Source organism: Oenanthe melanoleuca, chromosome 2, assembly GCF_029582105.1.
Source record: "Oenanthe melanoleuca isolate GR-GAL-2019-014 chromosome 2, OMel1.0, whole genome shotgun sequence".
In the NCBI taxonomy this organism is placed as follows: Eukaryota; Metazoa; Chordata; class Aves; order Passeriformes; family Muscicapidae; genus Oenanthe; species Oenanthe melanoleuca.
Genome location: NC_079335.1, coordinates 84,125,393 through 84,151,457, shown reverse-complemented (window position 1 = coordinate 84,151,457; position 26,065 = coordinate 84,125,393). Strand labels below are relative to the sequence as shown.

General features: G+C 39.2%; 2 protein-coding genes across 3 annotated transcripts in view; one reads left to right on the top strand and one right to left on the bottom strand.

Annotated features, from left to right (window-relative positions):
- Positions 1 to 446: 446 nt before the first annotated feature.
- Positions 447 to 24,778, top strand: TXNDC5 (thioredoxin domain containing 5). Of its 2 annotated transcripts, none has more exons than XM_056484735.1 (10): positions 447 to 723; positions 5,086 to 5,235; positions 7,940 to 8,045; positions 9,254 to 9,350; positions 11,637 to 11,752; positions 13,844 to 13,930; positions 16,656 to 16,796; positions 19,508 to 19,590; positions 22,389 to 22,518; positions 23,092 to 24,778. In XM_056484735.1, the coding sequence occupies exons 1-10, from the start codon at positions 503 to 505 to the stop codon at positions 23,212 to 23,214; spliced, it is 1,254 nt and encodes a 417-aa protein (XP_056340710.1). In that variant the 5' UTR covers positions 447 to 502; the 3' UTR covers positions 23,215 to 24,778. The 2 variants fall into 2 exon arrangements, with proteins under 2 accessions (XP_056340710.1, XP_056340709.1); XM_056484734.1 differs by having other exon boundaries at positions 19,502 to 19,590.
- Positions 23,092 to 26,065, bottom strand: part of BMP6 (bone morphogenetic protein 6) — an 87,828-nt gene continuing 84,854 nt past the window's right edge. The window contains exon 7 of the mRNA XM_056484733.1: positions 23,092 to 26,034. Coding sequence (XP_056340708.1) covers positions 25,885 to 26,034 — 150 coding nt within the window. The 3' untranslated portion in view covers positions 23,092 to 25,884. The remainder of the gene's footprint in view (positions 26,035 to 26,065) is intronic.

Here is a 26,065-nt window from a genome sequence, read left to right as displayed (position 1 = left end):
TATATAATTAATATATAATATTAATATAATTAATATGTAATGTAAAACAGATATTATGTGTTTAAGAAATAATATTTTAAGGAGTTTAGGAAAATATTTATTTCCAAAAATGAGTTTGTGTATAAAGAGATGTAAAAATTGCTATTTTAAAAAAATTATCATATAGATGTATGGATCTGTATAATGAAAATATAATATAAAAACAGATATTATTTGGTACTTAAATAACATCTTAATGCTTTTATAAAATTAAGAATTTCCAGAAATGAGCATGTTTGTATATTAAAAAAAAAAAAAAAAAAAAAAAAAAAAAAAAAAAAAAAGAAAAGAAAAGCTGCAATTATTTTAAATTCTAACATGGATGTGTAATTAATGAACGACGTGAAGAACAGCCGCGGGGCGCCGGGCGGGAGGCGGGCGGGGGCGGGGGCCGCGGGCGGGGCGGGGCGGAGGCGGCAGCGGCGGGGCCCGGGGCTCTGCCCGCTCGCTCTCCGGCGCTGCCATGGCTCCGCTCCGCTCCGGCCCGGCCTGGTGGCGCGTCCTGTCGCTGGCCGTGCTCGGCCCCGTGCTCTGCGGCCGCCCGGCGCGGGCCGAGCCGGAGCCGGGCCCGGGCCCGGAGGAGGCGGCGGCGGGGGACCCGCACGGGCGGCACCTCTACAGCGCCGAGATGCTGCGGCACGGCGCCGCCGCCGCCCCGCACTTCGTCATGTTCTTCGCCCCGTGGTGGGTACTGCCCGAGCGCGGCGGCCCGGCCCGGCCCGCGCCCTCCGCCCGCCTCTCCGCGTTGACGTGGCGGCGGGAGGCGCCGGCCGGGCCGCGCCGCGGGGAGGCCGCGGGGCCGAGCGGGACCGGCGGGGAAGGGCCGGGACGGGAGCGGGACCCCGCGTGTGCCCGGCCCGGGCCTCGGCGGCCCCCCCGCCACATGGGCACGGGCTGGGTTGGCTCGGAAAAGACCTCTGGGATCATCAGGTCCATCCCGGCGGGGCTGCGGGGGCGTCGCTCCTGCGCGCCTCGCAGCTGCAGCTTGGGTCACTTCGCTGCCCTGTGCCCCGCAGCCCGAGCTCGCAGATGCTTGCGTTGCAGAATCTGTGTTCTCGTTGCAGTCACGAAATTTAAGGGTGGGTTTGCGGTGTTAACCACCGTGCTGTGTCCCCGAGGCCACAGGTAGCCAGCCGTAGGAGAGCTGGAGAGTTCTGGAGTTTTTATCGCTGGGCTTTTATCCTGATCTGGTACTTTTAGCACAAGAATGACAGAACAGTGCTTTACTGGATATTCCTAGTCAAGAGGACAGGACTTTTCTCGTGGTTGTTCATATTCTTTAGTTTGCCTCTTCCCCTACCCTTTTTTTATATTACTTTTATCAGTAGATGTTATTGGGAGTTCTATTGTTAGGGTTGTTAGGTTTCTTTTTTACTTTTTTTTTTTTTTTCCCTCCCAAGTTTTCTTTAATCTAGATAAAATAAAGTTAAGGGAACAATGTACAAACGTTATATTTTGATCCAAAGTTATCCATTGCTACATGGTGCCATTTAGGCATATGAGAGTCTTTGAAATCCGTAGCAGGAAAGCATTTCTTTTGAAAACTTTTTTTGTTATTAACATTGACTTATTTGTGCCATGTGAAAATGTTGAGTAAAAGCTCAAAAGAGCAGATGCCTTTGTTCTCTGAAGATCACAAAAGTGGAGGATGCCTGACTTGCTGGTGAAGGACTTTTGCCTGAGAGTGCAGTAAGGCCTGAAAAGTATCTGTGCAGAGCAGGAGTGCTTCTGTTCTCTTCTGTACTCAGGTGATGATGTGTGTGTCTGCCCAAACTTTGACTGACTGTTTCACAGGCATCCCTAAAACCAGATGAGCTTCCTCTTATCTCAAGACACTGTTTGTAGGAGACCCTCTGCCAAAAGGGCTGTTTGCAGAATTCTCTATATGTTGTACATCCTCAATGCAGATCAAAGGGAGTGCTGGCCTTGAAGATTTGGATCACATGGTGCCCTTGGGAGATCTGAGGATCTCTGCCCAACTTAAGTGTGAGGGAAGTGTGTTGTTTACCAGATTTGTTGCAGCTTCTCTGGATGTTCTCCTCATCCCTAGCAAATCTCCTCCAGATCTCTGGGTCTTGGCTTCAGGGCCCTTGGTCTGGATGTCTGGCTCCTGACAGGCAGCAACAGGGCCAGGTATCAGGTCCAAGGGGAGAGCAGAACAAAGGGAACATCCAAGTGCCTGAGAGAGGTGCTTGTACACACCAGTAGTTTTATTGTCAGTGGGACAGGAGGGCAGCCTGACAGTCCTGGAGTCTGTGTTAGAGCCTCTTGCCCTGTTCCAAGGTGTTTTGCCAATCTCGAGTGCTTCCCACAGGTTGTTGTCTGTAGTTCCAAGGCAAACAGCAAACAGCCCAACCTTCAGCTGGGATTGTCTTTCAGATTTATGTGGGTGCTGCTAATGTTGCATCATCAATGCTACCAGTGAGAGCTGGATTAGAGCCAACACCACCCTTCTCTTCCAGATTCTTGAAACAAATGTTGCTGAGGGCCTGGCTCAGAAACAGTGGTGGTACACATGAGGTCCTACATTTGTTTCAAAGATGGCAGGATACTCCAGGAAGAGAGCATTCCAAGTCGTTTGCCATCAGATGTCATAAAGTTTTTGTTCAGAAGGCTGTCCCACTTGCTAGATACACTTGGGGACAGAACATGTTACTCTCTTAATGGCACAAAGTATGCTTGTTTGCCATGCCAGTTGCATTTCTACAGAGGAGTAAGGTTCTCCTGGTTCCTTAGCAGGAGGAAATCTCAACTGAGTAATTTCACTTCATTATTTTGACTCTTATGGCTTCTTTCAACATATGTTCTTTTTTGGTAAACCTGACAAGTCCACAGCTGCCGCAGAATTGATCACCAGAGTTCGTTTTGAATCAAACTCTGTTGACTGGATTTTTCTTCAGTTGAATTCTTCTGTGTGGAGCAAGACTGGTCCTAGGATGCTTATACCACTATCCATGTCAATGTTTTTAATTGGATAAGGATTTGATCTCTATATTGCTGTGGAGCTGCCCTTGCTGGCTGCAGAGCTCAAGCTCTGCTGGTGGTCCCCAGAAACATTTGTGTTAGTCTCTTTTGGATCTTCATTTGTGCTTGTCAGTGGAGGTTGTGGATGCTTACAACTTTCTAGCCCATGTAGGGACAAAAAGGCAGAACTCATCATTGATATCCAGGTCTCCACTGTCCCCAGCAGCTCCTCCAGCCCCACAATGTATTGTAGAGTAGCAGCAGTGAAGGACTGTGTAGATGCATGGGGCTGAGGGAATTGTGTTATTGCATGGTCTTGCTCTTTGATTTTACCCTCCTTAGTTTTATATATATTTCCATGGAAACTTGGGAAAAAGCATTTTCGGGACTGTCATGTATTTCCTTCTATATAATAGTGGTTTGGGGTTTTTGTCAAACTGGAATGACTAACTATTCAATTACTGATTTCAGACAGGAACATTTTTCCTGCTTTATTCTCAGTTTTAGCTTCCATAAGAAGGAAGGGAAGGAGTGTGTATAGCAAAGATCACAGTGTTAAGTAGGGACAAGGCAGCTCTATTGTGCTTAAAAAACAGGAGGTTAATTAATTTGGATTCTCTTACCTAGTTTTCCATGCTCTATTCTCTAACACCAGTCAGTATTCATTTGGTGTTTTAAATCACTTCATCCACTAGGGGAAGGGATCAGTATATCTAAAATCCTCCCCTTAATTCAAGCTTTGTGAAGGAGTTGACTATGGAGGGACTTCAGTCAGAAGTTAAATATTTTTAAGAATATTTGATTTTAATAATAACACATTGTATCCCTTCACCAGGACAATTCAGAATAAGATCACATATGAGGTTGTATTCAGCCACATCATGGAAGCATGTGTGACCCTCTGTGCCTGACTGTTACAGGACTTTATTAAGATCAGAATAAATTCTTTATCTTAAAGTAGATCTCAAGGTTTTTTTATTTTGTTGGGTTTTTTTTTTCCTCTTAATGATATCAGGATACCTGGAAAGGTGTGAATCCGTGCAACTTCTCTACAAGTGTACTCAAAATCATTCATATGAGTGAAACTATTTTAAGTCAGAGCAAAATTCTCCAAAGTCCTAATGGTGATTTGATTGTTCCTTACAAAGTAGAGGTTGTAGGTCATGCCAAGCAATAACTGCTTTCATACTGTCAGTCTGAGAATGTTTCCTGTTACTCCAGCTTTGTATTTTTTAGGTGTCTTGGAAGGTTGGCCAAAGCAGCCATTAAAAAAAAATGAAAATCTGTTCCTTAAAAGTTTCCATCATACTTTGAGGAATAGACTATTGGTATAATAACTTGAAAGACTAGGAAAACAGTGAGAATAATAATAGCTATTTTTTTGCTTCTGGGAAGATGCTTTTGTGAGAACTGTATGAGGCCAGTTTTCTGTGTGTATGCAGATATAAAGAGTTGATGGTGTCCTGCTGGGGCAGAGCATAGGATGGGAGGATTTTCACAGATTATTCTGAATTGGAAGGGACCCACAAGGGTCATCAGAATTTTGGGAAACTGTATTGCAAAATCAGTTGTGATGTTTCTTGACTTGTGTGTTACAATTCCTCTGAAACATGGAAGTGCAGGTGGTATTACAAAGAGACTAGAAACTATTATCTTCTTACCTATTGCTTTAAAAAAAAGGGAATTTAGAAATATTAGAATGTAAAGAAAGCTGGGCAACCTTGCAGGATTTTTCTAGAAAGCTGGAAGACTGACAGTGCTTTGATTAATAGCCTTACTAAGTCTAGGGGGTATTCATAGGATTTGTACTGTAAAAGGGAAGTAGCAAGAGGTTCTCAAATCTTGGTGATTTTTACATGAGATGTGTTTGCAGCATGCTACAGTTCTTAATAGCATTTGCTGTTGCTTAGAATAACAGTGCTTGAGTATGGAAGATTTCTGATGTAACAGATTTAATTTTTGATTTAAAAACTTGTTTAACTTATCAAAATCACCCTTCTGCATATGACTTTTCCATGGGCTCATTCATTCCCCTCTAAGTGTGAGCAGCTATTAAACAGTATCTTGTTGCTTCTGTCACAGGTGTGGGCATTGTCAGCGCCTCCAGCCAACTTGGAATGATTTGGGAGATAAATACAACAACATGGAAAACCCACAGGTCTATGTTGTTAAAGTGGATTGTACTGTGGATCTTCCACTGTGCTCTGAATTTGGTGTGCGAGGATACCCCACGTAAGTATCGACGTCTGTTCCTGATTTTCAGTTTTCCATGATCCTCTGCCAATTTCTTGAAGCAACTTCTAGGCTATATTTTTGCTACGTTTCTTTGTAGCCCCTTGGACCTGCTACATTCATTTTAAGATTTTTATCATGCTGCCAAGTATCATGTGATACATAGTACTCTTATGCTTTTTTTTTTTTTTTCTTTCAAGAAGCTGTTTTATGTCTTGGAAGGCGGCTGTGTTTAACAGAAGTTCAGAATTCTCCTGTTCTTTTGTCTGGGAGTATCTCTTTCTGAAGCAACAGTACATTGTGCAGCTGCTGTGATATGCATGACAGAGCTGGTTTCTACAAACAGTACTATTAAAAGTAACTTGCCATAAGTTTGTCAGTACTCTGCAGCCTTCATTATTGCATTATAAGTGGTCTCTTAGATTTCTAGTGAACTTAGTGCTCATAAAGCAGTAAATTAATCATATCACTTAGCATAGCGATATTGTGTGGACATTTTTCTAGCTAAATTTGCTTATATTGATCTAGTATTTTAAGGTTGCTATGCTCATGCTGTTATCAGGAATATATATGTCTTAATACCTCTGCTTTGGTAGGCAGGACATGATCTGGAGTATCTATGAGAGGTCAGTGCCTTTGGGGGTTAGATGTGTGTTCCCTTTTAAACTGCTTGAAAGGGCACAAAAGGATTTATTTTTCACTCTTGTCTTCTTTAAAGCTTCTTGAAAATATGAATGAGATCCTTTCAACTGCTTTATTAATTGCTCATCTTAGTGGAGATAAGTGGAGATTGTAGTCATCTGTAGCCCTTCCACAGCCTGTATTTTTCAGTTTCCTTCCCTTTGCTCACTTTGTCTGGTGTTTTTGCCAACCCCAGCAAGAGCCTGAACTTTTCATTTGCTCCTGGCTGCACCCACTTGGACGCAGATGAGTGTGACTGAGTAGCAGTTGAGAGTTATAAATAGCATAGTCCTTGTTGAGATAGGAATTGTCCTTAAGGGCAGTGTGTGTCTTCTTCCACTACAAATACTAAGAAAGAATGAATATTACAGTTCTGCTTTCATATCTCCAGAAGCAAGCATTGGTTGTCGTTGCATATTTGCATAGATTATGTTGCAGTGCTGTTCCTCTTAAAATAGAATGACAGAGAGTTTTGAATAGGAAACAAATCAATGGATGTGTAATTGCCAGAGGGCTCTTTTTCCCCTCCTTCCTTTTGAAGGTCATTGAATATATAGGAATAGTTAGTGCTTGTTTTTGTCTGTTTGAAAAGTTAAAAACAATAAGGCAGTTATCTGCTAGCAATGAAGGGGAATTCATGGTATCAGCTCTCTTCCTATCTGAGTCAATTTTGAACTAGCTTGTTTCTAAAAACCTCCAGCAAGGGAAATTTCAAAGCTTCCTCAGGCAGAGGTATTGTCACAAGTCCAGGATGTCCTGATCCCTACACTGCTTTTCCAAACACCTGTTAAAGGAAAGGCTACATCCCCTTTTCATCCCCTCAGAGACAAAGTGACTGAGCAGGTCCCTGCACTTCCTATCACAGTTGTCTCAGGATTATTTGGTACTGCAAAATAAATACTCTCTCAACTGAACTAAAAAAAACTTAACCTTGTTTGCAGAAAATAAAGGTGCAGCTAGCTTTTTTTAAGATGTTACCTGAATTTGTTTGGTTACTTTTCAGAAGTGTTGTCAGGAGGTATGTTTTAGATGTTTTTCTTTTTCATTTTTGTTGCTTCCTTATTATTCTGACTTTCTATCATTACAAGGAACATTCAAGAATACCTTGAACAGAAATGACAGTGGGAGCTCCTATCTCTTTTGAATATATTTGCATTATGTGGTTTTTCAGCACTTTCATATGTTCATTTCTTCCAACTGTGGAACAAGAAGAGAGAGAAAAACTTTTCAAGAAACTAAAGAAGCAGTATGAAATGACAGCTTGGCAAGGAGAACTGAGGGCTAAGTGACAGTACTAATTGAAACACTGATTTGCTTTAAAAAATAAGACTAGGTCAGAATCCAGTATCACACCTCTATTAAATATACTTGAAATTTTAACTTAAAATTTAGTAATAGAAGATTTATGTAGTCTATGGAAAAGCTTTGACAGGGATTATTGAACATTACAATAATGAAGTCTGGATGCCTACAAGCAGTCACATATCTTCATGTCCTATTGACTTGTCTCAGTGTGTTTTTAATCAGTTTAATACCACATGAGAAGCCCTACACTACAACAGCAGTCAAGGAACAAAAGATGAGAAGAAAATTCCTGAGAAAATAAGCACTAGATTTCTTTTTTCTTTTTTTTTTTTTTTTTTTTTTTTTTTTTTTGGTGATGGAGAGGTGAATGAAACAAAATTTATGCTCTGACAAACTGAAATAAGATTCATAGAGTTGAATGCAATTTTGAGATTTCTATTTCTTATTATCAAAGTAATATTACACTATGCTGATTGTGTGTCTTATTTTTTCATTTTAAAATCTCCTTAAAGCTTACATGGGAATGAAAAAGGGTTCTAACTTCTAGCCACAACACTTTAATCTGAGAGGGGTGCCTGATGATGATGTTAATAGTCAAGAGAGCTGTTACTGCAGCCTGAGCTGCATCACCATGGATTAGCAAAGCACATTATCTTTCTGAGAATGTTTCCTGTGTGAAAATTTTTGCCTCACTCTTCTCTACATTTGGACCCTTTAGGCTAAAGTTGCTTAAACCAGGACAAGAACCTCTGAAATACCAAGGCCCTAGGGACTTCCAGGCACTGGAAAACTGGATGTTGGAGAAACTAAGTGAGGAACCATCTGTAAGTGAAAAGGAAATACTCCTTTCTGCAGGCTTACTTATCTATCATTTCTTTAAGTTAGGTTTCAATTTCCAGGAGGAAATCTGCTCCTGAGAATAAAAATCAGGTTGCAGTATCAATCTGAAACAGCTTACATGTAAGTCAAAGTAGTAATTAAAACTGTCATCCTGTGACCTGCTGTTTCCTGCTTTTAAAATTACAGTACATAATGCAGTTTTAATGCTTATACATTCTACATTTTAAGATACAGTCCTTGCTGTCAATTCATTTGACACCTGTAGGCCATAATGTTTCTAGAGTAAGAAAAGCAATTTAGCTCTAATACATATAAATTGCATTTGTGTTTGGCTTAATTACCTCTTAAAACATGGATGCCACCTTTAGCTGAGTTACTTTTTGATAATATTGTGGCCTAAAGAAAAGGTTTAAAATGATCAGTTAAGTAAGATAAGCTAATACCATCACTAGGAAAATCCTTATGTTTAGGGATATCATTCACATACAGGAGTCAAGCCTTGCCCAAAATTAAATTTGTGATTGCTGTGTCTTATCAAGTGATTGCTCAACCACAGTTAGAATGTGATTACATTTCAACAAACATGGTTTTTTTAATAATTGAACATTAAATGCTAAATTATTTTAAGAAATGAACTTTGAAGTTCCTAAAAAATTTTGAAGCTCTAGGGTTAGAAAGTATTCACCTGCTTTTCTGAAACACTAATGAGTTTCTTGCAAGTTTTATATATTAAGTGTTTGCTCTATTTCCATTGTTGCTGTCTTCATGGAGCCATTAGGTAGACAGCACTCCTTCTGGCACTAGGGGAGCAGAAAATAACTTTTGTACTATTTTTAAATTGCCCAGAGACCACTGAAACGGGTGTGATGGCAGTTGTGGCTGATGTGTGATGCTCTGGAGGCACTGTTATATAATTTAATCTTGTTAATATATGGTGATGCAATGAATGCTACAGCAGTTTCTGTGCCCTGTGACTACACTACAGCACAGTAAAAGACTGGTATTCCACAGAGTCTGGTAATTCTCTTATGTGGCAGTCCTTTTCACCTTTTGCTTTCAAGTAGTTGTGATTTAGGAAACATAAGGTACCTAAATCAAGCTAAATATGGACATTGCTTTAGGAATTTAAAATTTCAGAGTCTATGGCACTATCACAGAATGGTGTGATACAGTTATTTTTTCTTGTGAATAGGACCCAGAATCTGATGTGGAACCACCAAAAGCCCCTGAACCTAAGCAAGGAATGTATGAACTCTCAGCAGACAATTTCAAGATGCACATAGCAGAAGGTAACTTGGTTACAGAGACATTAGTAGTGGGAAATCTGCACCACAAATGTTAGTTTTCAGGGTAACTCCTTCCCACTTTTATTTTTCAGTAATACCTAGTGAAAGAGGATGAAACTGCAGACTATGTAAAAATGCACTAGTTGAATTATGTATTGCAGACTATGAGAAAGTTGAAGTACAGCACTCAGAAGGCAGTAAAATTATGGCTCTTAACCCCAGGGAAGAATCTAGTGGGACTTGCTCAAGAAATCTGTCTTCTTTCTTGAGTTCCTTTCTCAAGTCACAGCCTTGCCACTTTGTGTTTTTGCAAGTCCCATTTCCTCCTTGCCTTGGTGCTGGCTTGTTCTTCCTCCCAGGCTGTTATTCTGGATGAATATAATCCACCCGCTTCCTCCTTCCAGCCCCCATCCCACTCCATTCTGGCTCTTTATTTGATATTGTTTAGCTTCCTTCCTCCAGAATTTAATGTGGGCAAAACACTTTGTCTGTTTGGCTACTTTAAAAAGTATTTTGTCTGGAAGCTTTGAAATTAGTGCCAGGAGGGATACCTAATATGGGAAATTTCACCCCTCACATGATGCTTTTTCAGACAATGAGCAAAGTCTTAGAATACAAACTTGGGCTGGCATGACAACAGAGGATCCTACTTTCTCCATCTGTTATCCGAAAAAGGCTGGATTAAATTAAATGTTTGTCCATTTGATGTCACTAGGGAAGTTGAACTAGGACATCTTAAAGTAACCAGTAGCTGATTAGAAATATTTCCATGTGTAAAACAGCATTTTGTGCAGCTAACTGAAAATTTCTCAGCATGTCTGGCTTAACGTGGAATTCAATCAAAATTCTTAATTAATTTTCCTCCAAGCCATCAGCGGTATGCTAAGCATTTGTAAACTTAACTACCTTCTCAGGCTGTAAAGTTCAGTGCATTGTAAATGTTTTAGTGTTTTTATTATGTATCTGCTGGCCTTCATAGAGGAGATGTTCTCATGGTCGTATCTGGTGGTTAAGCAGGTTTATGATCACCTATAAATCTGTTGTCCTCTCTTGACTTCAGTTATGAGAAGTTCAGTGCTTAAATTTAAATTTAATTTAATGAGGCTTAACAGTTACACCAGCAAGTTTGACTTCTGTTCGTAAATAGCCTCCTTTTATCTTTTTGCTGCTCTGGGACAAAAAGAAATTATATTGCTTTCTATTGAGAAGAGTATGTCAGAGTATCTGGTGAAGAATAGCTAATTTTGACTAGCATTCTTATTAATTAGTGAGAAATTTAATTTTGCAGTTTACTTGACCAACACAGAGCATGTCGATCAGTTTGAAAGTCTTCCACATGCAGACCAGTCAAGTTACGGTACACTATTCCTGCAGTTTGTTTCCTGGTTATTTTGCACTGCCTTTCCTCTGACCTTCTTTTGTGGACAAGCCTTCAAACTAGAAATTAATTCAAGTTATACTGGCCCCAAAGCAGTCTTCAAAGGATTATGAATGATTCTGCTAAAAATGTTGCTGGTGTTTCCTGCAAATTAATTTTTTCCCCTTATTTTAATTAAGTTCATTTTTATTTCATTTAACAGAGCCTTGCCTTGATGTGTGCAAAAATGTGCAGCAATTTGAATTAATTAATCTTAATTGAAAGAAATTGCATATTCTGGTACTTTGCAATCAATAATATATACTTTTAAACTAAACATTAGCAAGAGATAGCACAGAGACTCTCCTCTGCATAAAATGCCATGAACATCTACTAAAGGCAGAAATTTCTGTGTAGTTGACATGAAAATTCAAAGTACAGAGCAGAAAAAGAAGAATGGAAAACTGAATGACATTTTTCAGGTAATTCATGGACTTAAGCATTTCTTAAGAAACACCATTGCATGAAGTTGAAGTTTAATACTTCAATTTATGCTGTTATCAACATATATTCTTTGGTAGTTCTTTCTACTCTGTAACAGGGCAACTGATTAACATGGTAGAATTAAAAGCTAAGGTAAATGGTTAGGTTAAGAGTATCAGTTTTAATGTGTTGGCTTGAGATTGTGAAGCTGTTTGGATTTTCAGGAAACTTGGCAACGCAGTGGGACTGCATATGGTATTGAAAACCTAATTGCTGAAGTATTTTGTCCTGGCCTTTGATTCACAGTGTTTCCTATCTTTAACTCAGGAAATACCATGATAAATTTGCAGCCTGAGATTAGTACCTAGGGTTATAATTGCAGCCAAGTTCATTCCAAATGAGCTAAATTTTTTTTTTTTTTTTTTTTTTTTTTTTTTGTTACTTAAAAGGTAATCACTTCATCAAGTTCTTTGCCCCTTGGTGTGGTCACTGCAAGGCTTTAGCCCCAACCTGGGAACAGCTGGCTCAAGCCTTTGAGCATTCAGAAACTGTTAAGATTGGCAAGGTAGGTAAAGCACTGTTAGTCTGAAAATATTATTTGTGTCAACATATGTTTCAGTCAAGAATCATGCCTTTTGTGCTATGATTTGCAAATAACACTTGTTTTGTTTGTCACTTCTTAAATCCTTTTATACTCATAGTTTGTATTTTGATTTTGAAATGGTCATTTTTCTTTCTCACACATCCACAGTTAACAGGACCTCCCCCATTTTAAGCAAAACCTTCTTGTAAACAAAGCTGCTTCTCTGCATTTCAGAGAGCTGGGAATAAGTCTGGTACTTCAGATGCAGGGAGTAATATTTTGAGACTTGTTTTGTATTATTCATTTGCTTTGTCAGAACTTGATAGACTTCAATATTTATTTTGAGTGGGAACGTGACTTCTAATTTGTTCTTTGCAGCATTGGATTTCTTAGCAAGCTTTAGCCCTACTGTGTATTTATGATGAGTTATTTCTTTGTTGGTTTTGGTTTTTTTTCTCTTTTTCCCCATAAAACTTTAAAAAGGTTTCAGAGGGTCTTACACCTTAAAAATTGATATCTTGTCCTGCTTTACTATTTCCCTTAGGGTTGATAACCAGGTTCTGTGGTGTATTTACCATGGGAGCTTGTTACTTGTACGTGGAGTGACTTCTGTGCAGAGGTATGGAGGTGGTCTGGCAATTGCAGTTACTGGCTTTATTTGCTGACCCATACCTAAGTCCAGGTGGCTCATGATGGGAATCTCTCTCTCTGCCAACAGTGGAAATTGGACTGGGCTCAACTTCCCTAGACTTCCACAGTGGTTCACTCTCCACATCTCAAATGCTGCACGGCAGCAGTGTTGTCAGTCCTGCAGAGGGACTCTCCCTCTGCTGTCTCCCCTGCCTCTGCCCTCACAGCACTTTCAACTCTTGTAGTAGGAGGGATGAGCTTGACCTTTTTTTTTTTTTTTTAAGGCTTTTGAAAATCTCTTAGTTCATGTATGCTGTACATGTGTAGCCAGTAGAATTGAACTTTAGAGGAGACATACATATATATATATAAGCACAGTTGAACTTCAGAGAAGGCACACAAATGTATATATATTTTTTCAGACCTGGTGGATATAAAGTTAGATTTCATCTGAGAATGAAATGTCAGAAGCTTTTTCTCCTTTGAATCTTTCTGTAATTTTTGATACCCTTGTTTGCTGTCTTATGAAATCGTTGCTTAAGTATCTTTATGAAGTTACCATTCTCTGGTACCCAGAGGAAAATAAACAATAAATTTCAAAAATTTTTGTTTTAGTCAGTTCTCTGTGGTGTTTGCAGTTTGTATTACTGTAAGTTGCTATTTAATACCTCCACCAAGATTTGTCTTGATGCCTAGACAATTTTATGTAACTGTATAGCTTGTGAAATATCTCTTGAAGCATGTCTTGGCTAAGATTTTAAGTCTGTAAGTAAACAGGAAACAAAACTGTTTTTAAGAAGGTTGAACCATGGCCTTCATCTAATCTGGGGGAATAGTGTTTTAACACTGCTTAATCTTTAAAATTGATCTTCAGTGAAAAGCTTATAAATTAGTAACTTTACAGACTGGTTTGTGACATGTTGAAATTGAATGTTGCTGTGCACTTGGAGCTTCCCTTGGAATACAGTTCACTTGCTAGCTGTTGACATGCCTTCTGAAGTCTTTAAAGAGTAGTCTTTTAAAAAATGGGTGTACCAGTATGTCTTCACTTTAAAGCTCTCTCACATTAGTGTTTTGTGTCTCATTGTCCATGCACAGATTTTATTAGCTGAGAATACCAAGCACTTTTTAATTGAAATATTTTATTATGCTTTCATTGTTCTTTGTAACTGCTACTACTTCCTTCTAGCCATACCTCCCTGATCCCGCCTTTGAAAAAATAAATAATTCAAATACACACAGAATCTTCCAATTATACAACCAAGCCACTGTTTGGAATGCAGACATAATCATTCTCAAGACAGTACTTGGTACTGAGTTTTGCCAAGCCCTATATTGCTTGTTCCTGTACTTTTCTGAGATTTTAAACAAGGGAGGCTGTGACGCTTATTGTGTGTTTATTTTAGGCACTGAATAGTTTTGGGTTTTATTCCCAAAATGTAGGTTGACTGTACCCAGCATTATGAAGTCTGCTCTGAAACCCAAGTTCGTGGGTATCCCACACTCCTCTGGTTTAGGAATGGTGAAAAGGTGAGTCTCCGACTTCAGCAAATTTTTCTCTGAATTTCATTTTCTCTGAATAATATTTGGACTATGCTTACATTCTAGAAAAAAAAAAATCAAGTGAGCATATACAAAAGTCTGCTTGTGAGAGAAAAGATGTTGGAGGTTCATTTGGGTACTAGAAAAGGTAGACTTTGTCCACAGATAAAAGTTAAAGGTTTCTGTTCTCTGTGTTTTGCAAATAACTGATATAATGTTCATAAATCTGTATGCAGTATCTCCAGTTATGCTGCTGTGTGAGAGAATTCTGGTTTACTTTATCATAGTATTTTATGGAACTTTGTATGGAACACAAAAACATAACTGAAATAGAATAATGAAGTATGTAATTTTCACAATGTGTATTAGAAGGTTCACATCTCTTAGTGGTGCCCATCTGCTGTGTGAGTGATGTCTCGAGATGCAAATTTTCCCTCTTATAAAAAACCTGAACATTTCACGTGACACTGCGAGTGAGAATCTTGTGGGCCCAGTTGACATTTTTCCTTGCAGCAATTCAGAGAACTAAAATATTCTGATATTATGAGGAGATAAAATATTTATAAATACCACATACATGAACAGCAATAAATAAACATATTATAAATTATAGTGTTATTTATACTATATTTTGCAATTTCGAGTTTAGTTAAATGTATTCAATGGATATTAAAAACAGGCCTGCAAAAGAACCCAGACTATACTCTAGCTCTTACCTGCTAACTTCTGGGCAGGGAGGATCATCTTGCATTCCCTTTTGCACATTTACAGTACATTTACAGTATCAGCAACGTTAAGTTTTGCTACTCGAAACAGTTTAGTGGCTGCTGCTTGTGGCCATTTTCTGACACTCTAAAGAGAAACTGGCCATAAGTACATACCAGTGCATATGAGGTTTGGTATAAGCATCCCTATAAGATCAGACACTAGGAATTTAAATTGAAGCAGCCCCTGCATTTTTGAATCCCAACCAGCTTCACATAAGTGTTCAGCCTTGTGACCTCTCAAAGCACATGTCAGCAGCACAACTGGCATAGTGGCATGTCCAAGGCTAGAGGTTTTCAGTTAATTAAACTGTAGTTTAAGCGTTGTAATAATCAGAGTTCCTTGGAGTTATTTCAGTCAAGAGTGCAGTGAATGAAAAAAATCACTGCTGTTGTATTTGGTAAAGTCAAACCTTGTCCATTAATCTGAGCAATGTATTTCGGTTGACATCAAACTGACTTTCCCCACTGGCAGTGTGGCATTCCTTGGTGGAATACTGCCATCAAAATCACATGTTCCTCCATGGGCTGATACAACATATTTGAAAAAGCACAGAACAACCACAACAATTTTCCAATAATCTGGCCCAGAAATTCCTGAAACTCTCTCTGGTGGCTATGATACGGATCAGTAAGGGGAAGGAGGAGAACTGATAGTCATCCAGCCTTGTCTGTAATACCTTCATCCCCTTTGCCATAACTGAAATCTGACATAATCACACCACTGCTGTGTGAGATGTTGTGAGATGCAGCAGATACCCTGGGAGGAGCCACGACCCTGACGTGGGTACAAACAAACAGGTACAGGCTTCTTGCTGCTTAGGGAATGACACCGAGTGCCAGGAAAGGGGCAGTAGTTACAGAAAGCATCATCAACTACCAAAGAAGGAAAATGTGTAGAAAGACTTCCAGTGATAAAGGAAAGTTGAAGAGATGTCTGTTCTTCCTTCTAATGTATGAAAGATTGTATGTTGGTTCTTAAAGAGTCTTCCTCGTCTGCAAGAGGAGATACATCTTGCAGCCCACACCACGTGACCATGTCTCAAGAATTCTATCCAAAAATGGATATGTAATGCCTCAAAGATATGATCTCTCTTCTGAACAGGAAAATTAATACTAATTCTCAGACAGCCCTGAGGCCAATCATGCAAGAGGCAGATTGGAGAGGGCCGACAGTGGACTTGAGACTAGAAGCTGCTCACAAGTGGTCTGATATCTTGTTCTGACAATCTCTTGATTGTCTTGTTCTCTAGATTTGGAAAGTACCTGAAATATGAGGAAGCATCCAAGGTAAACTCAAAGATCTGGCTGGCTGACTGCTTTATGTGTAGGTTAAAAAATAGGATTAGACTTTTATGAGAGTGGTGCCATTGGAAATGTCTGCCCTGCAGCAGGCTGTCATCTCTAGCTTCCATATGAACTTAGGTGCCCAGGGTGCATTGCCCTACTATTTGGGTATTCCAGGGATTTGTGGCAAGTGTGTAGGCCAGAGGAATGGCTGTGTAGTCCAGAGACATGCAAATTAAGGTTTTCAGCCCTGTCAAATCAGTGTGTAGAGCTCACAGGGTAACAGAGACCACACACAAACCACAGTGGGTATTTTATTTTTCTTCATTGTAGAGTTAGATTCAAAAAATAAAACTTTGAGAAAGCTGACTACGGTGAAACCAGAAGGTCAAAGTGGAAAAGTTCCAAAAATTTGCTTCTACATTTCTAAAATACCTTTCATTTCAAGGAAATTTTAGATTGTTCCCTTTGGGTACTGAAGAATCTATGGCAAAAAGCTGAAGACATGGAGTGAATGGAATGTGATAGAGAAGTTTAAGAACTAGATAATCATATTTATTATTTATATGCTTACACTTGGCAATCTTACGTTTTGCTAGTAATTATTTATTTGCTACATCAACTGCATATAGAAGTTTGCACAAACTATTTGCTAATTGTAGGGTGACCAGTACAAAGGGAAGAGGGATTTTGATTCCTTAAAAGAATATGTGGATTCCCAACTACAGAGCTCTGAGAAAGAGCCACCAGCAGATAAACCTGTTGAAGCCCCACAGCCACCTGCAGAGCCCACCCATGTTGAGGTAAGTACTCCTTCACTCTGCAGCAATGTAAGGTGTTCAGACTGTTTTAGCAGCCTGAGTCTTCCATGTGTTTCTCTAATCGCTTGAGAATTTCTGGATGTAAACTGTACCAAATACTTCCCTGGTTTCTTTTTTGAATAATTAATGAGTGGAATCAGATCATAAATCCTAGAGATACTAACCTGATGAATTGGAGAAGGAAAATAAATTGATTTCTATTTTCTGATTTCAATAAGTTATTTAGATACAGGTGTAAATGGGGTCTTTTTGGCCCATGAAACTGGGTCTGTATGACAGCATATTTCACCACTATAGAGATGAACATTTCTTGCAAGATTATCACTTGAACCTGGGAGGATGGTACATAGTGCTAAGCCCCTAAGAAAAAGCCAGGGTTCTATACATAGAAATCTATCTGCAGAAACAATGAACAAGGATTATGAAGACCAGTACCAATATGGCAAGGTAAAGTGCCCTGTGACAAGAAAACTCCTTGTGGTTTGGAGACTTATTTTAATTTTGGTTGTAGGAGCTACAGGCTTACGTTGTGAAGAAATTGGCAGAAATAACCTTTGCATAGTTGTAGTTCATATCATATAGTTTTCTGTCTTTTCTAATCCCTTTGGCATTTCATCTGCCATTTTTCTTGGAAATGAATGAAAAATTGGTGAGGTTGAAAAATTTGGGATTTCAAACATAATTTTTCATTAAATGTGCAGAACATACTTTTTGCCTATAAAATAAGGGACTGGGATTTACACTCCCTTGTGATATAGAATGAATTTTAGTAATTAGGCAACATCATTATTAATATAAATACAGTTTGTATGCAGCTTCTTACAGGAGAATATTACCTTTCCCAGCTGACTTTTCCAGCAGCATTATCCATCTTGCATAAAGTGGCTTACCAAACATTACAGACCACATAGATTTGCAATTTTCATACTCTTCAATTTTTATTTTTTTAATTGACCTCATATTTGGAAGATCCCAATGAGCTGGTGTTAGTACAATGCCAAAAGTAATTAGTTGTCTTTCTATTTTTATAGAAATAACACAAACCACATGTGACACAAATTCTCACTTCTGCCTTGCATTCACCAGCACACACACAAGGAGGAAAAGATTGTTGGGTTGTTTTTCTTTTTGCCAAATAATAGTAGAAATAGTGTAGGACTTGACTTGTCCTTACAACTTTTATCTTCAGACCCCTTGACTCTTTGTTTTCATGGATTTTGAAACAAGGGGCCAGCCCCTGTAGCCAGCAAACACTGACTGCATTTGCCATCAGTTGACCACAGCTGGTACCACAGGCAACAAAACAATGAGTTGCAGCTCCAAATTTGTGTCCCAGTGTTAAGCCCCTACTTGGATGTCTTATGTAGCCCAAGTACTTGCCAGCCTTTTTACAGAAGCTGTACTTTTACATCTGTGAGATTTCTTTACTGCCTGACATGGCTAAAATCACTCAAAAAATTATCTAGGCAGATTAAGGCAGTGTAAGCAGCAGATGCTCAGATTATGTGATTACATTAGATGTCCCTTTTTCAGACACAAAGCTAAAATTGAGATATCTGATATTAAATTTGTTTTTGTGGTTATATAGTACACATTTCTATTCTGATAGTATTCTACAGATCTTGAAAATTAATTTTTCTGTGCAAATCATGGGAAAGTTGTTGCTAATCATGTTTTCAAATTTTCTGTCTTGGATTGTATATTATGTTTGGAACATCAGTTTTAGATATCCATTTAGGAAAATCAGAGTTGAAACATAGTGTTTGCTTTTTGCTTTATTTAATTATTTCTGATTATTTAATAATTAGAAAGTATAAAAGTATAATTTCTAATTTCTAAATAATTATTTAAAGGTAATAACACTTCAGCTTATTGAAATAATTCTGTGAGCTAACACTTATTTACAGAAATGTTTAAAGGTACTTGATAATTTTGATTTTCAAATTTATTTTTGGCTTCACAAAACTTACTGGGGTTAAAATAGAATTGATAATACTGTCAGCTGTGATCTTGTTTTTCTTTTGCTTTCATTTGATTTTGAAGCTTTTTATAGGCATAAGGTACATTTATTTTGGTTTTAATCCCTCCCACCCTTAAAGGTCTCACACAAAATATGAAGTTTCAGCTCCATGTTCTCATATGAGACTGTAAGCAATGTGCTTTCCTCCCATCATTCCCTGGCTCCTGATATTATCAAGGGTAGAAACATTTCCTGGCACCCATGCAAGTGTGGTGTTGTGATGTCCTCTTGACAGGCAAATCTGTGTTTCTGGTAACAGTTTTTTCAGTGCATGCAATGCAGGGGAAGAAAGAACAGAGAGAACAGCTCTTGAGACATCACTTGCATGCCTTGAAAACCTCATTAAAATCTCGGCTGGCCATTAGCTGCTTGAAGCTAACTCCTCTAAGGGCTGTTCCTTGAAATATAATGTATTAAAATTAAGGTGTTTTTTCAGTTGTGGATGAGATTCAGTGTAAAATATGCTTTTGTTTGTATCTCTCTAGGGAAGGAAAGTAGCTGAGAAGTAAAAGGCAGGTCTGCTCTACTCTTGTTTATATTACCAACAGTATTATCTTTTCCAATTTCAGTTTACCTTTTAGGAAGGTAAAGCTCAATAGGCTGATGTTGTATATACAAAAAGTTTTGATGTTTTTTTTCTCTGTTTTTTTTTTTCCTTTCTTTCCAGGGACAGGCTGCAGTGCTCTCTCTCTCTGAAAAAGACTTTGATGCAACCATTGCTAGGGGGATCACCTTTATTAAATTCTACGCTCCATGGTAAGAAGTTTGCATCTGCTGCTGTTCAGGATTATTGCTGGTCTAAATGAGTGCATTAGTTGCTGTAGTTCTTTGAGCTGTATTACTGTATTTGTTGTCTTGATCTAAACTGTGAATTAGGTGAAGAATGTGTGTGTTGGTAAGAGTTGCAGCAGAAAAAAAAAAAATAGCTCAGTCTTGTTTAGCTCTCTTGAGCTGCCTTTGTGGGGAAAGGTTGACAGAGAAGCTTTACTGTGTCAGGCTCCAGGTACTGCTGGGGTAACAGGGAGAGTGAAGCTCTCTTTGCAGGTATGCTCCTATCCCTGGATTAGGGTAAGATGAGGGGACCATATCTCCATAACTCAGTGCTGAGAAAGAAAGAGGATGCTGGCCTTAGGGCACTCTCCAGCCTAACCTAGAAGCCTCATTTGAGCACCTGAGTTTTGATACAGACTGCTGAGCTGTGGATAATTAATTGCCTGTTACTCTTCAAATAATTGTCAAAAAACTAATTTGCACAAGTGACAGTTTTGAGATGTTCTCAAGAGCGTATGTTCATGTGGTATGTTCTTAGAGGGACTCAATGTAGAGGTGCCCAGTGCAGATGGTATAGGTGTAGATACCCAATGGAAGGCATTGGAAGGGGAAATGAAAGTAATGTCTGGCATCTGCCATTCCTGCTATATCCAGCAGAGCCTGGGACCCCAGCTGGATTAAGACCTCAGTATTACAAACTTGAATAATGCCCTTTTTCTTATTGTTCCCTTTCTGAGAGAAAAAGAAAGTTTCATGGTTCTCTCTCTGGTTTATAGAATTCATCTTATTTGTGCCTCTACTGAATTTAATGAAATTTGGATGCCATCTTGCTCATCCATTATTGGTCTTTTAGCCAACAGCAGGAAGCCTAGTATAGGGGAAGAGATTTAAAATTAAGCCGTATTTCACTGTGTGAAAGATAAATCTCTGATTTAATCACTAGCATTCCATTAACACAGTGTGTAAAATATAAAAAGATCTTTTGTTTGGATTACAAAAAGCTCAATTACAAAGCAACACAAGCAAATGCAACCCATATTCAGATGTGCTCAGGCATATCAAAATATTGCAGTTTAATTTCGACAGTAGGCATGATTGTGTTTCTTAGTGTAGGCAAGAATTACCTGGGAACATTTCATTTCACTTAAGCTCATTTCACTTAAGTGCTGCAGGCTTTTCCACTGCTGTCATCCTTTGCTGTTTGAGAACCATTTCTGTGCTCTCTTCCATCTGTAAGATCTGCTTTTGGATGTGAGCAAGTATGTGCCACCACTGGGTTAAGAAATACCCTGCCCATAGCACGCACACCCCTCATCATTTACTGCTGTTTCCTCACTGCCTTTATCCCCTCTGTGCTGTGGGAGGGACTTAGATTGAGTCTGTGCCTGTGCTGATTCTGCCCCACTTGCAAGCTGGGAAATTCAGTTCACACCTGTGCTCAAGAGCAGCTTCCAGACTGATTTCTGAACCCAGGGCTTGTTGGTATATGTACTAGTTCATTACCTGGAGCAGCTTTTTCTGGGAGAGTTTGAGATCAAGAAATACTCCCTTTTTGATTATCTTTTATTAACAATACCATGTCTTCATCTCATGAGATTCTCATGGGATGCTGCTGGATCTCACAGATAGGATCAGTGTTGGATGGTAGGCTGAGAAGCAGCGGTTTCAGGATGTGGAGTAACCAGTGTGTGCTGCCTGGCTGCAATGCTCAGAAAGCCACCATTTACAAAAATGCTTCCTATATTTATGTAGCTTGTATCCTAGTTTTGGCTCTGAAAGTCAGGCTTGTGACTGCCTGTAGTGCTCTGCATATAAATGACCATATTCTCTTCCAAGTGGATTAACTTATGTAGGGTTCAGCAAATGCAATTATGTTGCTTCCTAGTTCTGCCCTTCAGTTAATTTTGGATAAATATTAATGTTAACTTGCATCGTAAGCACAAAATCATCCTGTTCTAGTAGGTTTTGTGCATGATCAGAAATGCTTTTATGCTGTCCCTATGTATTAACAAGGTGGTTTAAATATACACTGGCTTGCATTAAGAAAACTTCTGCTGAGACATCTTTCATTATTTTTGTAAATGCCCTGATCCAGCCTTGAGGCAATTACGGGTCTGTTTTAATAACCCAATTAAGGTGCAGCTGAGTTAGAACAGAATGAGCAATGCAGCTTTAAAGTCTAAAGTGCTTTGGGAATTCTTCTTGAAGGCAGTAAGAAGTTCACATTAGGAACTTGGCTAAGCCAAGTTCAAAATATAAACAAAACGAACGCTTTACTATGCATTGGTCAAGGAGGCCATTAGGAACCAGAAGAAATTTAATAGGGAAATTAAAATCTCATTTAACTAATTAAACTCGGGCTATGTAGCTTTAGCATAACTGGCATACACTACCTGAAAAATTAATTCATACTACAGACATTCTGTGTCTTCCTAAAAGCATTTTTGTTTCCAAGAGATCTTTTATTTCAATTAAATATTCTCTGTGCTTGTTTTTATTTGGCTTCATACTCCTCTGTAGTGTAAAATGTTAATGTATACTGACATCTAGAATACCATTCTAGGCAAGACTAACAAAGGCCAGAAAGTACTTCAGTGCTTAACTTATTTAAAATCACTTATTTTCTTAGCTCATTTACTGACATAATAGTGCAAAGGAGTTGGAGAGCCAAATCATTAGCAGATAGGAAAGGCTGCTAGTTAAACTTACAGCAATTGCAGCAAGACAGTAGAGATAAAATGGGAAGTGTATCTGCTAAACAAATCTCCCTCCTTTGTTTCTAGGTGTGGTCACTGTAAGAACTTGGCTCCAACCTGGGAGAACCTTGCCAAAGAGCAATTTCCAGGTTTGACTGATGTCAAAATAGCAGAAGTGGACTGCACTGTGGAACGTAATGTCTGCAACAGGTTTTCTGTAAGTGTGCAAGTTCTGAATTGAAGGGGACAGTATTGTGTACCAGATGTTGGAGGCTCCAGTGTGCAGCCCAACTTGCTGCTGCACTCCAGGTGCCTGGTGACAGTGCAGCTGTGGTCTCTGTTAGCCAGAAAGAGGCACCTGCTGACACTGTTTCTTTCCCGAGCTGTTTGTTAGGGCTAGGTCATTTTCATTATTGGACAAGCTGAATAAATCCCTATTTTAGGAAACTTCTCTCTCTGAAAGCATCAAGGCTCTCTTGCGGTACCCAATGCCAAGTTCTGTTCCAAGAAAAAAAATGTCTTTCAGAGCTGTTAGGTAGACAATTGAAGACAGAGCTGGAGCTGTCATTCCAAAAGCCTAGAGGAACATGTATTACCCCATTTTTTAAAAAAATATTCAGAAATTGCAGGTTGGCATTGAAAGTTCTGCTGTGGATTTGATTTTTTAAATTAAAATGGCTTACTGTTTTAGAGGGGTTTGATGGTCTTTCAGAATCAGGTAAATATGAGTGATGGACACAAGTTTGAACATTAATCAAGCAAGTTTATTTTTCGTGTGTGTCTTTTGAAGGTACGTGGTTATCCTACACTGCTGCTTTTCCGAGGAGGAAAAAAAGTCAGTGAGCACAATGGAACGAGAGACCTTGAATCACTGCATAGCTTTGTCTTGCGTCAGGCAAGGGATGAATTGTAATAAAAGTCTGGATGCTCTGTCCCTGGCTGTCTCTGTACAGTAGCTGAGGGATTTTTATCTTTGCTAATTTTCAAATAGTGTATTTGGGGGGGTGGGGCTTTTTTTGTTTCTCTGTTTCTAGGAAATTGAATGTACTAAACTTTGGTATCTTCCCCTTGTGTGTGTGTTAGAGACATGCCTCTCTGTGTGTGAAGGAAAGCTGACAAGTAGTTACTGTGCAGATCAAGAGTATTTTCAGCATTGGTAGTTGCATTGCATTTCTGCATTCACGCAATGAAGTGTAAATGGTTTCCTTTGAGACCAGAATACGTCAAGAAAACCAACTGAAGGGCAGCAGTGGAATATTTTTGTCTTCAAGTTAGATTTGGTTAAAAAGTAATCCTTACAAACTGCTCACGATTACTCGAAAGGCAAAAGCTACAGCTGTGTTGAGTCACTTTTTCCTCTAGAATTGTACTTAATCCCTATTTGTCTTATATAGCTGCTGAAAGGTTGAAAACACACACACCTTTGGAAGATACCAGGCCACCATGAGCTGGTTGTTTCCTGTTAATCCTCTCAGCACGGGAGGTCTAGCCATAATGAAAGTGATGGTACTGTAACATGTGCCTGAGCGTTACTGATGCCATAGTGTACATGTGTCAGGTGGATTTCCATAGGCTGCTGCCATCCAGCTCCAGAGGCACAACTATGCTCTACTTCTCTAGAGCCAGAGTGAAAAAATAGGTGCTGTTATAACTGCTTCATTAATGGTAAATGATCAGTTAGACTCCAGATCTGATGATGTTTCCTACCCCCACCTGAATCCAGACATTGTGCTGACCTGCTCCTTAGTCAGAGTACCTAGAGAACAACAAGTAGTACAATGCTAAATATTTTTTCCATTCAGCTCTTCTGCAGTAGTGTAAAATAGTTTACCCCCCTCTTCTTGAGCCTTAACGTTTTTCCAAGCTGTAAGCATTGATAAATTTGAATACTAGGACCACACACTTTGTGATGTCTTGGATTATAATATAAATCTATTCTTTGGTGCATAAGATGTTTCATGTTAGATTTAACTGAAAGCCAAAGAATTTACATTGCAGAGACTGTCATGATACAAAGGCAACAGCAAACAAAGGACTGAATTCTGCTGTCTCATGTGCACAGAAACTCATGGAATGAGGATTGCTACAGGCTAATTTGACTAATCTGTCAAGATGCTGGGTTTTGTCCATCATATGGAGTAAGTTGGTTTGCTTCTTTTTTTAATTAAAAAAAAAGGCAAAGCGTCAACGAACTTTTAAACTAGTGAATTTCTCCTGGTTCTTCACTTCACTATCCAGAACTTTTGATTCTGTTAAATCTGAAAATGTGTGAAGGTGAAAAAGCCACAGTGAAAGCTAAGTGTTGTACTGGCAGATGTATTGGATCAACGTGTGTACTTCTGCCTTTCAGGAAGCCTTTATTATGTTTTTAACAACTTTCTAGTGAAGCACAATCTCATGAGTTTCTTGTATAAAATCAAAGTGGTACAATTGTTTACACTGAGATTTTTTCTAAATAAAAACTTTTTAAAAAAGCAGTCTTTCTATAAATGATACAGCACAATGAATATACAGTGACAAGTGCAATAAATTATAGCTTGTATTTACAAGAAGCCTTTTAAATGCAAGTAGAGGTAAGTGCATTTAATACAAGTTTAATATTGATCAAAATTTGCTATTAGCTTCTGCTAGACATACCATGGCTCTATGCTGCATATCCTTTATATCAGTTTGTTAGTTGCATGAGTTGAAAGGGAAAGATTGCAAATGTTGTTGACATTCTTCCTGTAAACAAACTGTCCAGCTAGAGAATGAATGGCCCCTAAGCTTTTCCATCTGAATTACAGCTGAAGAAGTATCCTGACTTCCTTCCTGGGCAAGTGGTAGTAGATGAGGCAGCTCCACATGGGGAGTGGAAGGAAGTTGCATAAGAACAAGTGTATAAATTTGTATTGCTCAGTCAGATGGTGAACTGGGAAAACGAGCCAGGGTCTGAGTTCATGGTAGTGTTTCTAACACAGGGTGCAGCCAAGCCATCTTACACTTGCAAGATCAGAGTTAAACAGTGCTGGGAGCATAAGAGAACTGAAACATCTGCTTTGGCACAATTTTAGATGCTTACTGTCATGACAGATGTCAGGAGAAGACTAACAGTATAGGTGCAGTAATTGGTCCTTCTGGCCAAAAGGATCTTGCACGAGATGTACACTCTATGTCTGAAGTGCTTACACCACTTTCTTTAGTTTCTCTGCCTCTCCCACTCATCTTCCCTCCCTGCTCCCAAAAGAGACCTCATTTGTTTTGGGTGTTGAATGCTCCTCTGGTAAAACTGGAGCACATATCCAAGCACCTGCTACAGGCCAAGCTTCTCTGTGAGATTAAGACCATCCCAGCCCAATAAAGTGTGTGGGCATTTTGCTGCTGAGCTGAGCAGCCACCGTGGTGTAGGGTCAGTCTGTAAGAAGTCCAGCAGTTTGCTCCCACCCCGGGGAGTGGTCCCCACACCCCTTCCTCCCACAAGGCACAAAAATGGTGTTTTCTGAAGGGTGGTTCGTCACATGGTTTTTATCCCAAGGTCGTGAAAATGGGGAGGGTTTTGTCAAAGTTCATGGCAGCATCACAGAGTCCGTGTGAAGACTGTTTGTCAGTGACATCCACAAGCTCTTACTACCATATTCCTGTATTTCTTCAAGATTACATTAGAATTATCATCGAAGTAAAGGACAGATATGGCATTTAGTTTGGTAGGTGCACAGCATGGTTTGGGAACGTAATCAGGATTCATAAGATGAACCTGTTGCCAAGAAAGAAAACACAACTGAGAC

Bases quoted from the DNA above. Each gene is read 5' to 3' on its own strand.
- TXNDC5 (XM_056484734.1), top strand. From the start codon at position 503: ATGGCTCCGCTCCGCTCCGGCCCGGCCTGGTGGCGCGTCCTGTCGCTG. The intron at 5,236-7,939 runs GTAAGTATCGAC...TGGACCCTTTAG, and splicing joins GGTGTGCGAGGATACCCCAC to GCTAAAGTTGCTTAAACCAG. The intron at 8,046-9,253 runs GTAAGTGAAAAG...TCTTGTGAATAG, and splicing joins AACTAAGTGAGGAACCATCT to GACCCAGAATCTGATGTGGA.